The 14201-nt window shown below is 45.2% G+C and overlaps 1 protein-coding gene across 5 annotated transcripts in view; it reads right to left on the bottom strand.

Annotated features, from left to right (window-relative positions):
• The window catches only part of POLA1 (DNA polymerase alpha 1, catalytic subunit), a 293197-nt gene that overhangs the window by 24656 nt on the left and 254340 nt on the right, over positions 1-14201 (bottom strand). For 3 of the 5 annotated variants that reach the window (XM_010961709.3, XM_045521715.2, XM_010961710.3), the window contains one exon: positions 2465-3644. The exons of the other annotated variants lie outside the window; for them this stretch is intronic. In XM_010961709.3, the coding sequence (XP_010960011.1) occupies positions 3502-3644 (143 nt within the window). In that variant the 3' untranslated portion in view covers positions 2465-3501. Of the gene's footprint in view, positions 1-2464; positions 3645-14201 lie in introns of those variants that run through there. 5 annotated transcript variants of the gene reach the window in all.

The following is a 14201-nucleotide window of genomic DNA, read 5'->3' as shown; positions in this document are numbered from 1 at the left end:
GTATTAAGCGGTTTATCATCTCATAGTCAGCTATTGAGAGAAACAAGGCGAGCACTTTGCAATAGAACCTGCGCTCCTTTGACACCCTCAGGTACTTACATATTCCACTGTGCTATGAATAATAGAGGAAGAATGGAGCGCTAATTCCCTCATCAAAGAATGCCTTGTCTCCTGCTTTGCTCAACAACACCATTCCGATCAAAAGAAAAGCAATAAAGCTTAGCATAACAAAACGAAACCTACTTATTAGCTGAGTGGTTAAATTAATGCAGAGCCGCTGCTATTGAAAACCAAGGTTTGAAAACAGCCTCCAACAACCTGATAATGCTGCCTTCGGGATGAAGGAATTTTAATCTGAAATTTGAGGCTGGCTCAGATGAGTTAATCTATTAAACTGCTATAAGGAAGCTCCACAGCAAACTGTTCAATTAAGAAATATTTAGGTGAGCGGAGGGGGGGGCAAGAAGGGAAAGGCTAGGAGGGTTAAAGTCTGGGATGGGAGATGGGAGAATGAATTGAGGGTCAGGGGATTCTGACAAGAGGGACCAGGGGCTTAGTGTGTTTTTCGTAAAACTGACAGGAGAACTCTGCTTTTGGAGTTTCCTTATCTTTGCATCATCTGCCAAACTAATTTAAATGATATGTTTGAAAAGGAGTGTTGAGGCGCATCTGTGTGCGTTGGAGGGACGGCTGGCGGGGGGGGGGGGGGGTATGTGGCAGTGAATCCGGCCCTTCTCACCAACCTTGCCCAAACTCCAGTCTGTGAACTTTTTTAGCCTCCACGTCTTGGGCAACAGTCTCGAGACGAACCCCATCTGTTTCCTGGACAAATTCAAATCTTATTGAGCACGATTTGTAGGACTTTTTCAACTTCTGGCCTCCCCTAGCTAGCCCCCTTTATACAAAGGAGAGCTGAAAGTTAGCAAGTTGTGACCAAGATAAAAGTGCTCCCTGTTGTAGGCAGACCAGAAATTCAACAGGAAAGATGCCCCTCTCAGAGACATGGGGCTCTGAGAAGAGCAGCATTCCTTTAGGGCACCATTTCCTACCTGGAGCGGATAAAATTGAGCCCAGAGGCTGAATCTGGCCCACAGCATTTATAATTTTATTCTAAAAAATTAGTTGCCAAGATTTAGAAATATTTATACTTCATGGATTCCTGGCTTCTCTTGAAAACCAGATCATATGGCCACCCTGGGCCCTGTCCCTGCCGGAGCCGCTGAGTGGCCGCTGCCCCCTTTGGACCAGACATGCACACTCGGGCTCACAGTCCCTGAGAATTCACTCTCTAGTGTGAACCCGGCCTGTTTCACTTTTACCATTTGAGCTTAACCATCACACAGACCAGGGAGCCTGTGGAGACAACTGACAGGCTCACCACACCACTAAGAAGTGGGCGGTATCTCTGCACAGGTCCTACCCACTGCGCTATCAACCGATGCAAATCAACATGTAGAAAACTTTCTTAGAGAAAAGCGACCATGCCATATTCCAATCTCCCAACAGGGCGATCCACTGGAATTCTTAATCAGAGGCAGTTTCAACTTTCTATAAAATCCTGGAATCTTTAGGTGCCTCCTGGAAAGGCCTCTTAACTAACCCAGAGTTACTGATCTGAATAAGAAAACAATCATTGCATTAGCTCTTTTATGGGACTGCACTAAGAAATGTCTCACTTTCTGTAGACTTTCTACAGAAATGGTTCCTGCCCTCCCAGTGATTACAATCTAGATGCAGACAAGAAGCAGACCGGTGAGAAGTTATTTGTGTCTAATGGAGCAAGTCCAGGATAACACTTTATTTGTATTTACATAACCCGAGGTCCCAGAAATAAAGGAAAATATGCCTTCTCTTCAGAAAGCAAGGTAGGGGCGCGGGCTCAGGGAGCACACATTAGAGAACCGGCTTTGTAACCCTGTACGGTAAGAGCAAATAAAAACCACACTAAGCCTGAGTTTCCTGGAGCAGCTTGGGTGCTCCAACTTCTGACAGGTCACAGAGCCTGAGGTATCATGGCATGAATTAACTGACAGAGCCATAAACCCAAAGTGTTTCTACCCAGAACCCGAGCGTAAGAGACAGAGGAGAAAGGAGGAAAGGGTGAGGGACAGAAAAAAGAAGGCCAAGCAAGATAAAGGATGGTGTCATCTCTGCTGCTTAACAAGCCTTCACTAGGGGCCGAGCCAGGTGACCTTTCTCTAGTGGGGGCCGTTCTCCCAGGAGCCATCAGCCTTGCTCTCCACAAGTCAGCAAAGCCCACGAGAAGCCATATTTCATCTCTTGAAGGACCCAAAGTCCACGGAAATGCCACTCAAAACCCTGGGACATACATCACACCGTGCATCTCTGAGGTGAGTTCTAAGCGCGCTGAGGTTTTGGAAGGGGCTGGCCGCCTGTCAGCCCTTACTCCTGGCTGCCCCTCTGGTCCACTCTTTGCACCTGATAAAGAGTCACTGCAACTGGGTTCCCTTTAGAAAACTTTATTCTGAAGCGGAAAAAAAAAAAAGAGCACAGCATATGCTTCTCTTATGAAAATACATAGATTTAAAAAACATATAGCATAGTTGTGCAAGGGGAAATGTTTTGTGAGTATAATCTTACCAAGAACGTAAGAAAGGAAAGACTGCTATACTGACACATGTTTGGCTTCTGACAAAAAGGCACTGTTCTGAAGAAAGGAAAAAACAGCACCAAGGCTGATTAACCATTCTTCCCCCTGATTTTCTGAATATAACACAATGACCCTCACCCCAACTTCTACACATTTAAAATGAAATGTCACAGGGTATCAAATTATTTAAAATGTGCTTTCCTATTGCATAAACATTTACCAGGATTTTCTACTTGAGAAAAAAAAAAGGAAGGTGAGTCTAACACCGCTGCCCAGTGTGCATGTGCTTGTACGTGCTGGGCTTTGGAGCGATTCAATAAACAAGTGAGCTCTGTGTAATCTATTTAGTAAGTGCAAGGCTTCTATGTCTCCCGCCTTGGCTATCTATATGAAAGAGACTGAAAAGGACAGCCGCTCTTGGAGCCAGCAGCCGGGAGACAGTTGGGTTTAACTGGTGCACAAAAAGGCAAAGTGTTAGCCCTCCTACCAGGTTCCTTGAACCCCTCTTTCTGGGGGCGCCTCTGCTGAAGGTCTTGGGGGTCAAGCCTGGGGGCACTTGTGTCCCAGCCATACTCAGTTTCTCTTCTCACACAGAGCCCTCCCCTAGGAACCCAGTCCTGAATGCACGGCAGCCAGCTCTCCAGTGGGGTTTCAAGAGCACGAGGTATACTGTCAGAGGAAGGCGGTTGTGATCTTCTTTGACGCTTGGTATATTAAATATTTTTGCAGTCTCCCTTAACAATCTCCCCTCCCAAGCCACAGCTACACAAACATGAAACGCAGTTCCAAAGGCAAAGTGAGGCAGGAAAAGCAGCCGGGGCCCCAGTGCAGGTGCCGAGGATGCGGTTCTTCGTTCAACCGCCCCCGCCGCATCCACCTCCGGGATCCCCTCAGGACCGCACGGCACAATCCGCGAAGAGTTTGCTGAGGTTCACTTCGGAGTAGCCACTCTGGGATAAGAACTGCTCTGCTGTGTTCTTGAGTTTTTTATAGTCCTGGCGAACTTTGGGAGTAAGAAACTGCTTCAATTTATCTAAAAAGAAATAAAAATAAAAGGATTACAAGTCTCAGAGGCAGCGTCTTTCAAGACCATTCAGTGTTCCTCAAGCACTAGAGCGGGGGTATGGACTTGGTTCGCAGCTCCGCGTCTCAGATGTCCTCGCTGTCCTGTTGTTGGTCTACCCCTGGGGCCGGTCCCACACGGGAGAAGGGTACCTCGAGATTGCTCTGTGGAAGCCTGTCTTCCTTTTCCCTGCCCGCCACTTCTCAGCACCTAGCTGATTCAGCGCCCCGGGGCCAGGGCCACTCTTGACTGACGCCAGCTGCAGGTGCACGACCACGTGCGGCAGCCAAGGTGAACTCCACTCGCAGACGCCGGGCCCACAGTGCTGCCTAGCATGCACGCAACTTCATGCAGAGGACAGAGGTGGCAGGAACTAATCTGTCTCAAAAGGAAGCCAGAGCCTCTCAGCACCAACTCCCCGGATCAGCTGGGCCTAGTCGGCTTCTTCTAGGCCCTTCCAGCTGCATCCCTCCACTACACAAAATTTCTGCTCAAAGAGGCGAGGGGCTGGGCTGTCCGCAGAGCACCTGTCCATCCGCAGGATTTCTTTTTGCTTCTTTGTCCATACTGTGTACCCATGAACTTGAGGTGCACAGACGCCCTTCCTCTGCCTCCTGCTTCTTCCATTCATGCGTCCCTGGCCTTGCCTGCCGTTCTGAGAAGAGCACTGCCAGCCAGAGGCATCTTCTCCTCCCTCCCCAGAGCCTACTCTTGGTTCTTAGGAAGGAGCAGTGGCCAAGACACCCAGGTCTGATCTTTTGGGGACAGGGGTGAGCCTTGGGGGAGCCAACCCTGCCCAGGATGGTTAAGATGACACAGTTTTTGTTCAGAGCATCTGGGGAACCCTGCAAGGTGTTTGGAGAGACCGACTTTTATATTTTGAAATCCCCATTTGATGGCTGAGGAAACTTGCCCCAGGTTACACAGCTGGAGATCCAGGAGGCAGAAACGCAAACCCAGGTAGCCAGAGCCCCGAGCCTGCACTCAGGGGGCCCACTGTGCACCCTTGTCCCTGCGCCCCATGTTGCTGCTCCTAGATGGAGATGGGCAGGCCCCAGATGCCAGCCTGCACCAAGCAGCCAAGGGGGAGCTGCCCAGCGCCCTGGGATAGGAAAGCATCGGGAAGGAGACACGGAAGGGAGTGCACATCAATCACCCAAAGAAAAAAAACCCGCGGAAACAACAGAGCAACAGTGAAGTCTACAAAACCTCCGGAAAATGAAAACTTGGTCTCCAGATTTTTTTTCCTTAGCTACACATTTGCGTTTGTTCTCCACAACCTTTTCTAAATTACATCAATTGCCTTTCAAAAAACAACAACAAAAAGTTTTGTAGAGAGGATTTAAATGCCCAAAGGGGGTGGAAAAAGAGACGAGGAGAGAGAGAGAGGGGTCGCATCGTTAAGCGACTAGAGAAAGACACTTTGAAAGTTCTAATTATCAGAGTCTAGGAATACACAACAATGGCCCGAGCGGTGGCGGCAGCCTCCCGGCAGGCCAGCGCCCCATGCATGTGAATGACACAAATGCTTGTATGACTGGGGAGAGACATTTACAGAGCTGCGGTGAGACGGGGCAGGGAAGGAAGAGAGAGGGCACAGCTCCTGATGTGTTTACCTCCTCTGCTGATGGGATATTGACTTTTCCCACCAGGTTGGTTAGAAAGGGGACTATTTACGCTGCCACACAGTGGAGTTAGAATGACAACCAGCGTCACTCGGTGCTCTTCTTCGTAAAAGACAACTGTGACCGCCAGCAGATCCCATAGCCGGTCAATACGGCCAAGACACCATTCCACGCCGGTTAGAGATGCAGATAAAAGCTCCGACTTGCTTCCCCAATGAGAATCAAATCAATAATGTTTGCAAGGTCTTCCAGGAAAAAACTACACAAGCTGTCACAGGCCATGTCGGGGGTGGGAGCTGAGAGGGGAAAGGGCTCACCCCTTCTTCGTGGCTTTTTCTCTCCCTTCTTTAGGCACCTGGGCCACCCACGTTGGGCTTCTGTCACCCTGTTTCCTTTAACGCTACACCCATCCACCACTTGAGAACTCAAGGGAAAACCTCAGTGTTAAATGGTAGAAACCAGTTAACGAGGCCAGTAGAACCTGATTCCTTCTCCCCGCTCCAGTGTTGGGAGTCAGGGAAGATGCCACCGTCCTGGGCACCTGACCCGCAGAGACAACTGTTAAAGATTCCGAGAGGCCATTAGGCAAGAGGCAGAGAAGACCTACAGACCGCCCGCCCCAACCAGAGATGCCCCTGGCTGTGGCTGTTGCTGGCTCAACAACCAGCACAACAAATCCAAACTCCGTCAAGATAGGGAAGGCAGTGCTTTTCCTACACACAAGTACACCAGCAGAATATACTCTAATGGACTGAAGTATCACCGGAAATCACTCATCTTAATACACCGGCAAAGCGAATCAACCATTCCTGGGAATAACATTCGAAGAACGTGTATCTACAGCTTTTTTTAACCTGGTCCTTTCTACATGCTGATTCCTTTTGGTTGTATACTAATTACCCAAAATATCTTGTCCCTAAGCCTTGTAAAAACAATAAAATCCAAGTTAGCCTACTTACTAATTTTTCACACAGTATTTTATCAGAAAATAAAATGAACTACTAATTTAAAGTTGCTTTCTACTAATTAGCCTCTAAAACCTCGAAATCATGCAAGCTACAGTATTTTCTGTGTGGGATGAGGTAGACCATCAGCTGCATGTTGAACGTGTCTTATAAATATTTTATTTAAAACTCAACTGATCAAATAAAATGTTAGAACTATTTGGGGAAAAAAAGGAGTATTCTCCCATCTAAGGAAACCATCTCTACTTCAGATATTTTATTTCCGTGTCAGTAAACCAAAAAACTCTTTTCAGCTTTACTCTTTATAAAACCCTTTTTGGACTTAAAGAAACACGCTGAACTAGAAACCACAAGGCAAAGACATTTTAACATCGCCTACTGGTTATTTGATTTTAATTAAGGCAGGCTCAGGCACACAGGCAGCAGCCGTCTCTGTTCTGAATGTCTGTTTCATTTATTTCCGTGCAAAGGTATCAAACAACAGTCAGTTATAATTGATTCTGTCAGGTGTTATACAGTCAGTCATAATTGTCTCTGTGTAGAGGTGTGTCAATTTACTATATCTGAATTAAATATTCTGTCAATTATGAAATCAGGTAATAATTTCAGTCAGTTTTTTAATTGCATGGCTTCCCACCATACAGTGCTCTGCTTTCCCACTTTTTCTAATCCATAGCCTCCCTCCCTCAATGCAGCGTGAGCTTTGCCATCAGGGGTGGAACGCAGGAAGCTTTAGGCATTTTGAAAGAAAACCTCTTTACGATTTAAAGCCATCTGACCCAGAGAGAGCTGTGGGAGCCTCTGGCCTGGCTGTCTGTCTCCTGAATATCAATCAATAAGCGAGTCTGGGCTATCCAAAAGATCTCAAGTGACATCCCTGTTTCAGAGAGACACACCTTTAGGGCCCCACATCAAATGACCAGTACATAAACATTTCTCCATCAAAATAAGAAGGAAAAAAACATCATCCCCCAATGAATTCTTATTTAGAAAGAAACTGACAAGGCACGGTGCCAGGCACACATGGCGAATGATGCACTCGTCAACTGACGCCTAGAGGACCGCGGTCGCCTGTTAAATCATGTCTTAGATGCGAAAATATTTCTAAGGGCTGAAGAGTCTCTCTGTTAGTCCACTATCCAGCTCCAGCCCTACTTATAAATAATTATCTTCCATTTTTTTCTCTTCTTTTTTGTTGATACCACAATACAGCCTTCAAATAGAATAAAATATCCGTGGTTTAGCTCAAGTGCTCTATTGGGCTGAGCTGACAAGGATTTAGAAGTGTGATGATCATTCTTTCCACCACTGGTCTGGTTCCTGTTCAGTAAACACAGGCTGGCTGCAGCCTGGCGGTGAGCAGCGCCCTCCTCTCTCCCAGCGGAGGGAGGCGCTGCAGGGCCCCACCATTGGGAAGGGCTGGTGCCTGCAAGTTTGGAAAGAGCAGAGGGCGATGGAAGAGGGGAGGAGCTGGGCTGAGCCCGGTGTAAAGAATGCCATGTCGAGGGTGAAAACTAGAAGGGGAGAGTCGTGCCCCTGACCATGTTTCACTGGAGAAAGAGTCACCTTGAAAGAGATCAAAAATTTCCTTTCAACTGGATGAAGTGATTCTATCAGGGTTGGGTTTTGGGTGTTTGTATTTGTCATGTCGGAAGAAAACTGCCCATGCAGCCCCCTTGCTGAGGTTATAAAAAGTGCTGTCAACCACACTGGACAGAATTTGGGGGGGGGGGGTGCAGAGAGGGAAAAAAACACATTGTGCAGGATCATTAAGCACTGTTGTATAAATAAAGTTAGAAGATCAAACGAAAGAGGGGACTCGGGTTAAATGCTAGAAGACAAGCTTAAATAAAGTTCTAAGAAAAAAGCAAGGCACGCTGTAATTCCAAGAACCTATTACTTCAGACAATTTACTTCAAAAAATAAAATCAGAATGGTAAATGATTACCCAAAAGCAATCATGTCATCATCACTGAGAGATGGAATAAAATAATTTTTTGTGAAGTGGCTGAATGAGAGCAACTTAAAAGCCACGGAGCCTGTCAGAAGCACATTATTTCTTTTTACACCCCGTTTCCCAATTCATCTCAGTGCTGCTGACTAACCTCGGCTCCCAGCAGGTGGAGCATTTAAAATAAATAGCATTTCCTACAAAACGCGCTCCAACTGCCCCATGACAGACGCTTCCAATTCCCGGCCAGCCACTGGATCAGCTTCAGCGGTATCTAACAAGGTGTAAATACAATAACAAGCATGTAATTAAGTGAGCATGATGAAGTTAATGGAGATAATTCATTCCATTTTGGGCTTATGAATATTCTATTAGATGTTATCAGGCAGCTGGAATAGCTGTTAATTTAATCATCATTCAGACCAGCAAAATGTTCTTTGTGCGAGCATAATTGCAGAGAATGAATAATTGATTTGACAATTGTACCAGTGGATTTCAAACAGTTCTGTGCGCTCTCAGAGCAGGAAGGGAGGAGAGCTGGAATACTCAAAGCACTGAAGAGGTGGCAGAGAAGCCAGCCTGTAAATTGAACATTATCAGGACACAGATAAAGGACAATTTTTATTTTATCAATGCAACACAATTACATTACAGTGCGCTAGTAATCATTCTGCCCACACTTTAAAAAGGGAAATAAATTACTCTTCATGGGAAAGGACAAAAAGAAATATCAAAACCATTTAGAATCCATTGATATTGGATATTTAATTTTTTTGTATTATATTTTATTATAGGAAATATCAAACTGTGTTTGAGATTGCTGGCACATTTAACTCTGTTACCTGCAATCAGGTACACAGATTGTATTTTACATGTATCTCTCTATTACAGCATGTTCTATGAATTACAATGAATTTATTAGAATTTTTTGAAACTACCCTAATGTTTAAAAAGAACCATCATTGTGGTACACAAGAGTATTGGTCACTGTAACTCTCAGAACTCTGTTCTGGATACACTGAGCAAAATTTTCTTCTTCAAATGGTTCCATACTGCATTTGGGTAGAAAAAGTAGCAACAAAATGTTGACCTTCAACAACAAGCAGTTTCCAATATAAAAACTAAAAAACAAACAAAACCCCTAAGTTTTATTAAGGATCAACTCTACCAAAGGCCTAGAGTTTTGAGTTCCTGCCCCTGGAGAAAACATGTTAGTTTCTCCCCAAGCTCCCCAGCATGGCTACTAACGCAATTTGCAAACACCCTTCGTGGCCTTCTATTCTACAAGCCTGCAATTTAATCAAAGCCCAGGGGCTAGATCACAACTACAGTGTATTTCATGTGGGCGCTATTTTTTTAATACACATGAAGTCATGAGAAAATGGAGATGTTCCAAATATCTTAATGTCTAATCAATGTTCCACAAAAGACAAGAGGGAAGATGATTAGTCTCAGGTCAGCAGTGCTTAAGGGGGCTTGGGAGGTGGGGATGCAGTGTTCACCACCCAACTCCTGGGTCTTTGTGAGGAAAGGGAGGTTGAGAATGTGTTTGTTTGCTTTGTAAAGATTCCCAGATTCTGTTAAGTCTACACCTCCCCCACTGAGGACCAGAACTATACAATTTTCAGGGATGTCTGATTTCAATGACCTCACAGACTTATCGAGTTGAAATAACATTTTCTACTGGTACCACTCTTCCTGAAGACTCCAGGCTTCCAAAGGCTTGTGTCAGCAAAAATATCCAAGAAGTGTACACAATATCTTTATTGCTCACATACCATTTCTAATCTTGATATTTAATTATCTTAATCTCTGTTTCTAAACCTGGGTGCATAAAAAAATTCAGACTGATTTAATGCACTATTTGGTGACATGCACAAAAGGCCCACCCACGGGATCTGGAAATCATTTACCCTGTAGAGTTAACAGGGTGTGGGTGTGGGTCGGCACTCTCTAGGGAGGGAAGGGCAGACAGGAGAGGAAAAGAAAATGCACATGTACTAAATGCAGGAAGTGGAGACTGGAAGTTGGCATTGGCTTCAGAATCGGAAATTCTGGACTCACTTCTGGGCTCCTATCTCTGAATGTCAAGTCCCTGCTTAGGTTTCTTCAGTTTAGTGAATGAGTAGGTTGAAGGGTTAGTGTGCCCAGGCAGTCTGTGGGATCAAGTTAATGCTAAACAAATGTTAGTCACAGACAATGATGGCAAGAGACAGGCGGGAAAGGCTATGATCCAGCATAAATGGTCATTTTCCACTCCAGCGTAAATGGTCATTTTCCACAGGTGGGAGAAGAAAAAGTCCCCAGGGTGTAGCAAATATGCACCAGGGGCACCTGAGGGAATGGCTTCCACACTCCCTGCCTGGGCCCAAGGCTGTCACCAGCTAAGTGCTTGTTCTTTTCGGGATTAAGGCAAAAGAACTTAGGCCTTTCCCTGGTTGCTCCTTAATCCTCTGGGTATCTTCCCTTCTCGCCAGCGTCCTGTTCTCACAGCCCACGCTACTGTGTCGGGGACAGTTGGATGTGAAGCTAACAGTCATGCTGTGATCAGGGCCTGGAGCCAGCACCACTTTCTGGATGGAGGACAGATAAGGGGCTGTGCCTTCCTAGATCCTGACACTAAGGCAAGTTTCTTTAACACCTCTTCCCCTCTGCACACCAGGGATAGTTGCAGCTACGGTTATTTCAAGGGCTCTCGGCCTGTCCTGGGTTCCATGTCTATTCATGGGTTGTTCACAGTTCCTCCCTACCTGTGTATCACTCTGTAGATATCATATCCCAAGATGCTGAGAATTATATTCTTCATGGAGGGGAGAAAAGTGAACACTTTTGATTAATCCCAACCAAATAGGTATTCTACCACCATAATAATATAATAAATCACTACATATTCCTCTCTGGTTGTTGGACTAAGGCCTCAGTTTCTACATACAGGCTTCCCCGCAGGGCAGCTCACAACATGGCAGCTGCTTTCCTTCAGAGTGAATGAGCAGGAGAGTGAGAGTGCATGCTCAAGACGGAAGTCAAAATCTTCTGTAACCTAATCTCAGAAGTGATGTCCTGGTGATGTCCCACCCTCTTTGGCACTGGGTCTGGCTCATACCCAGAGGAACAGGGCTACTGCGTAAGAGTGAACGCTAAGGGGCAGGGATCATCGGGTGCCATCTTAGAAGCGGCCTATCAGAGAGGGCCACTGCCCTGGAGAAATGGTGGGAATACAGAAAATCATGAATAAATATATTATTTGCCAACTTGTGGGGTATGTATTACAAAAAGCTAACTGACTCAGTGTGGAACACCTAAGGAGTGGGGGAAAATCAAAGGCCTTAAGAAATCTGAGGGAAAGTCAAAGGCAGACTTTTAAATGACTGCTTACCATCAAACTCATTATCCAAGGAAAAGTATATGAAGTCAAATTCTGTACCAGATACATTTTTTGGCTGCTCCGGATTTAATGTTTATGTAAAATGGATGTGGCTGTGGATTTCTGACTCATCAGCTACAATCTAAATCTTAAAAGCAAGGCAGCCACTCAAAGAACCAACCGTGGAGTTTGAAATACCAGTTTTCAGGGTATCAGGATTAGCAACCTCTACCCTCTTAAATTCTTTGAAGTGATACGCTGTATTTTCTCCAAGTTCTTCTATTAAGCTAATATGACTTTGTCTCTTGGAAACCCGAAGACCATGGTGTATTCCATTCCAGGGTATGTCAGTCAAGCTCTTTAAGTAGGATTCTCTGTCAGTTTCATCACAATTGACCACGTATCTTGAAACCTTAACTGGCTGGTTATCAAGATGGCCACTGTCCTTCTCTGTCAACTCCAGGGTGGTCCAGGGGAGGTAACTGGTGACTGTGTCCCACCCTACTTAGCGTTTTAACAGGGGCATCCCCTCTGCCACAACTAACATCAAGGCTCTAAGGAAACTGTCCTAAGAGCAGAACGCTTTCTTAGAAGTTGGAGGCTCGTGTGAGGCTAGGTAGCCTAAGTGAAGCCACCCATAAATACAAGCTGAATAAAATTTAAATTCTACCTTCAGAATTTAGCAAAAATTTGGTAAAGTTGACCTAAAACTTAAAGAAGAAGGCTTTCTCCTCACAGGGTTGGCCAAGTACTGACCATACTGGCTAACTCCCAAGTAGGGGGAGTGGTTTACTAGAAGCAGTTAAAAAAAATTGGTATTTTATGTTTTACGCCTTTCATTATCATAGGGCAAGGGTTGGCCAAGTATGGCCTGAAGACCAAATTCAGGCTGCCACTTGTTTCTGTCAATAAAGTTTTATTGGCACACTGCCATGTGCATGTGTTTCTGAACTGGCCATGGCCACAGCGGCGAACATGAGTAGCTACAATGGAGACTGCCTTGTTCGCAAAGCTGAAAATATTTACTTTGTGACTCTTTATAGAGAAAGTTCACCAATTCCTGATATAGAGAGGGTGAAAAATACATATAATACATATTCTATTATTTCATCCTGACAACAATCTCATCAGTGAAACAGAAGAGACGCTCTACCCATGAGGAAACCGGACCAGGAAGCTTTTTGCAAGGCCACACCTGGGCTCACGCTCCTTCCTCTCCGTGTGCGGAGGGGCACAAAAAGAAACTCGCATTCTCCTACTTCCCAGTCTGCGCGACTGAACTTTAAAAATGCACAAGTTCTCCTCAGTACTATTATAGGTTTCTTACCTTTGGCCCAGACAACCGAGAGTCTTGGCAATTTCAGCCCACGTGGATGCAGGATTCTGGAATGAACCTGCTCACCTCCCCTCCCCGTAAGGCCAAACATTTCACTTTATAGACAGTTAAATCTGCTTTAATAAAAATCGGAATCCTTATTTCAGTGCATTCTGTGGCTCTTCTTGGATTAAGATCAAATGAGAGAAGAAAAGATGGACTGAGCACATCAGGGAATGTTCTATTGCACATTCAAGATTCTTCCCAAATAAATGCATAACCCTTGTGGTACAACTTAAGAAAATCTCTTTATATTCTCCTTTAAAAAAAGGCTTCTATCCAGGCATTCTTCTAAGAGAATGTGTTAGTAGCTAGAGACACTCATCACCTCCATTTCTGTATATTTAAGATGTACCTTTTTAGCTACCAACAAAGAATCCCCACCTCGCTCTGCATTTTTACTATCACAGTCCTCAATGTATACTTTTTAATGCTTATTCCAAAGCTAATTACAAAACAGGTCTTATTGATTTGCAAATTGTTGCTATCCATTCAAAGCTATGTCACATTTATGACTCAAAGATTAAAAGGGAGAGCGGTGTGTCTCTTACATGGTACATTCTTGATGAAGTCACTGAATTCTCTGAAGCCTCTGACCCTGTGGAGCAGCCTCTAGGCCCTCATTTCCCTCACTTTGCAGATGGAAGCAGGGGGCTCCAGAGATGTAGGTAGTGGAGGACGCGACAGAATGACAGAATCCCTGAACCACCATTCCACAGAAGAGGCAAATGGTGCTGTGGGAGGTCTAACTGCTTTCCTGGATGCATCCCTCTAAGCAGGGCAGTCTCCTTCCCACATTAAGGCAGGGCCACTCACACTGGAGAGCATGCAATGGATTCTTCTAGATGGCGCTAGTGAATGGGCTGGTTACAGATACTGACCACATCATTATCAGGGCCTTTTCTTGAATGCTTTAGCAAAAGTAAAATGCTCTTAAACTAGAAACTGAAGGAATATGGAAATCTGAAAATAAGCCCAGAAAACCATGACATCCGGGCATGAACTCTGGACTCACATAAGGCCGAGAACTCGTAGGCTCTTGATCGGTGGAACAATTTGTTGGTCTTCACCTCTACAACCAAATGACCACATCCCTCACTGGCAAATGACCTGTGTTTGGGCCTCTCTACTTGTTCAGTCAACAAATATTTATTGACCACCCACTAGGTGTCAAGTACAATTTGGGATGGGCTGGGGGTGAAGGAAGGAATCCAAAACTAAATCCGTGTGACAGCTATACTTCAGGA

The sequence above is a fragment of the Camelus bactrianus genome, chromosome X (assembly GCF_048773025.1).
Source record: "Camelus bactrianus isolate YW-2024 breed Bactrian camel chromosome X, ASM4877302v1, whole genome shotgun sequence".
Classification (NCBI taxonomy): domain Eukaryota; kingdom Metazoa; phylum Chordata; class Mammalia; order Artiodactyla; family Camelidae; genus Camelus; species Camelus bactrianus.
This window is presented reverse-complemented; position numbering and strand designations above follow the sequence as displayed.